Here is a 1,319-nt window from a genome sequence, read left to right as displayed (position 1 = left end):
ATTTGTACTTTGTAGATAGCTTCGTGAGCTCCATAGAAATTTTTGGTGGTAAATAATTGAACATCAAAATTTTTTCTTATATCTGGAATTAAATTTAATATCTTAAAAAAGGTGGAAAAAATGTTATAATTTTAATATACGTAATATGTAAATTATATATATTATATTGTATTATTTTATGTATACTTCTGCATTTGTGGTACTGTTGCAATATAACAAGAAGAGATTATTGGAATTTGATTTTTGTAGAAATACTTCAGCTAGCTCATCATAATATATGGTACATTTTTGTTTCTCTGAACTTGAATTATTTTTTTCAGCAATGGAAAATATCCTAAAAAAATATTATATTATATTGTATTATTTTATGTATACTTCTGCATTTGTGGTACTGTTGCAATATAACAAGAAGAGATTATTGGAATTTGATTTTTGTAGAAATACTTCAGCTAGCTCATCATAATATATGGTACATTTTTGTTTCTCTGAACTTGAATTATTTTTTTCAGCAATGGAAAATATCCTAAAAAAAAAAAAAAAATATGCATATTATATTATATATATATATATATATATTAATTTTAACATTTTTAGTGTTTTTTTTATTTATATTTTTTTCATAATTTGTTTAATTTGTTTATTTTGTTGAACCAGATGCCCTCAGAATTTAAGCCCTCCTTTGGTATTTCCACAGAAATCTTTAAAATATAAGTGGACGGATATATAGTTGGTATAGAGGGAAAAAAGGTTTCTTTTAAAACAAAAATATATTTATATACAAATAAGAAGAAACAAATAAGAATATTATAAAATTATAAGAATAAACGAATTAATTACTTAAAGATTTTTCTGAGTATTCATATTCAGGTGGAACAGTTTTTGTATTCTCCTTATTTTCAAAAGGATAATGGTATATTTTAAATTTCTTTAATTCATCTTTAGTTAATTTTAATAAGTACATTTTAGCTGTTATGACATAATCACAGGAGTCTGTAACACACAAAAAAATAATAAAATATTAAAATGGTATTATTTTTAAAATAAAATATGTAGATATATACATAATGTAGCTGAGAATTATTTGACAAAATACATATATTATTATATTATATTATTTTATTTTATATTATATTATATTATTATATTTATTTTTTTATTTTTTTTTCTTTTAATTTTGTTGCCTTTATCTTTCATTTGTGTCGTGTTAAGTATAACTTGCACGTTTTCATTTATTTCATTGGTTTCTTCTTTTTTAAATTGTAATATTTGTAAGTTCTCTTACATAATTATTATACACACATAAAAATTAGTAAAAGTAA

The 1,319-nt window shown here is 20.8% G+C and overlaps 1 protein-coding gene across 1 annotated transcript in view; it reads right to left on the bottom strand.

Annotated features, from left to right (window-relative positions):
* The window catches only part of PRSY57_0608200 (hypothetical protein), a gene marked incomplete at both ends in the record, with an annotated part of 4,097 nt that overhangs the window by 2,189 nt on the left and 589 nt on the right, over positions 1–1,319 (bottom strand). Inside the window, 5 exons of the mRNA XM_020114598.1 lie at positions 1–101; positions 376–523; positions 652–751; positions 838–990; positions 1,182–1,277. Of these exons, the coding sequence (XP_019970669.1) occupies positions 1–101; positions 376–523; positions 652–751; positions 838–990; positions 1,182–1,277 (598 nt within the window). The remainder of the gene's footprint in view (positions 102–375; positions 524–651; positions 752–837; positions 991–1,181; positions 1,278–1,319) is intronic.

Source organism: Plasmodium reichenowi, chromosome 6 (genome assembly GCF_001601855.1).
Source record: "Plasmodium reichenowi strain SY57 chromosome 6, whole genome shotgun sequence".
In the NCBI taxonomy this organism is placed as follows: Eukaryota; Apicomplexa; class Aconoidasida; order Haemosporida; family Plasmodiidae; genus Plasmodium; species Plasmodium reichenowi.
The sequence above is the reverse complement of the archived record's forward strand: the minus strand, read 5'-3'. Positions and strand labels throughout refer to the sequence as shown.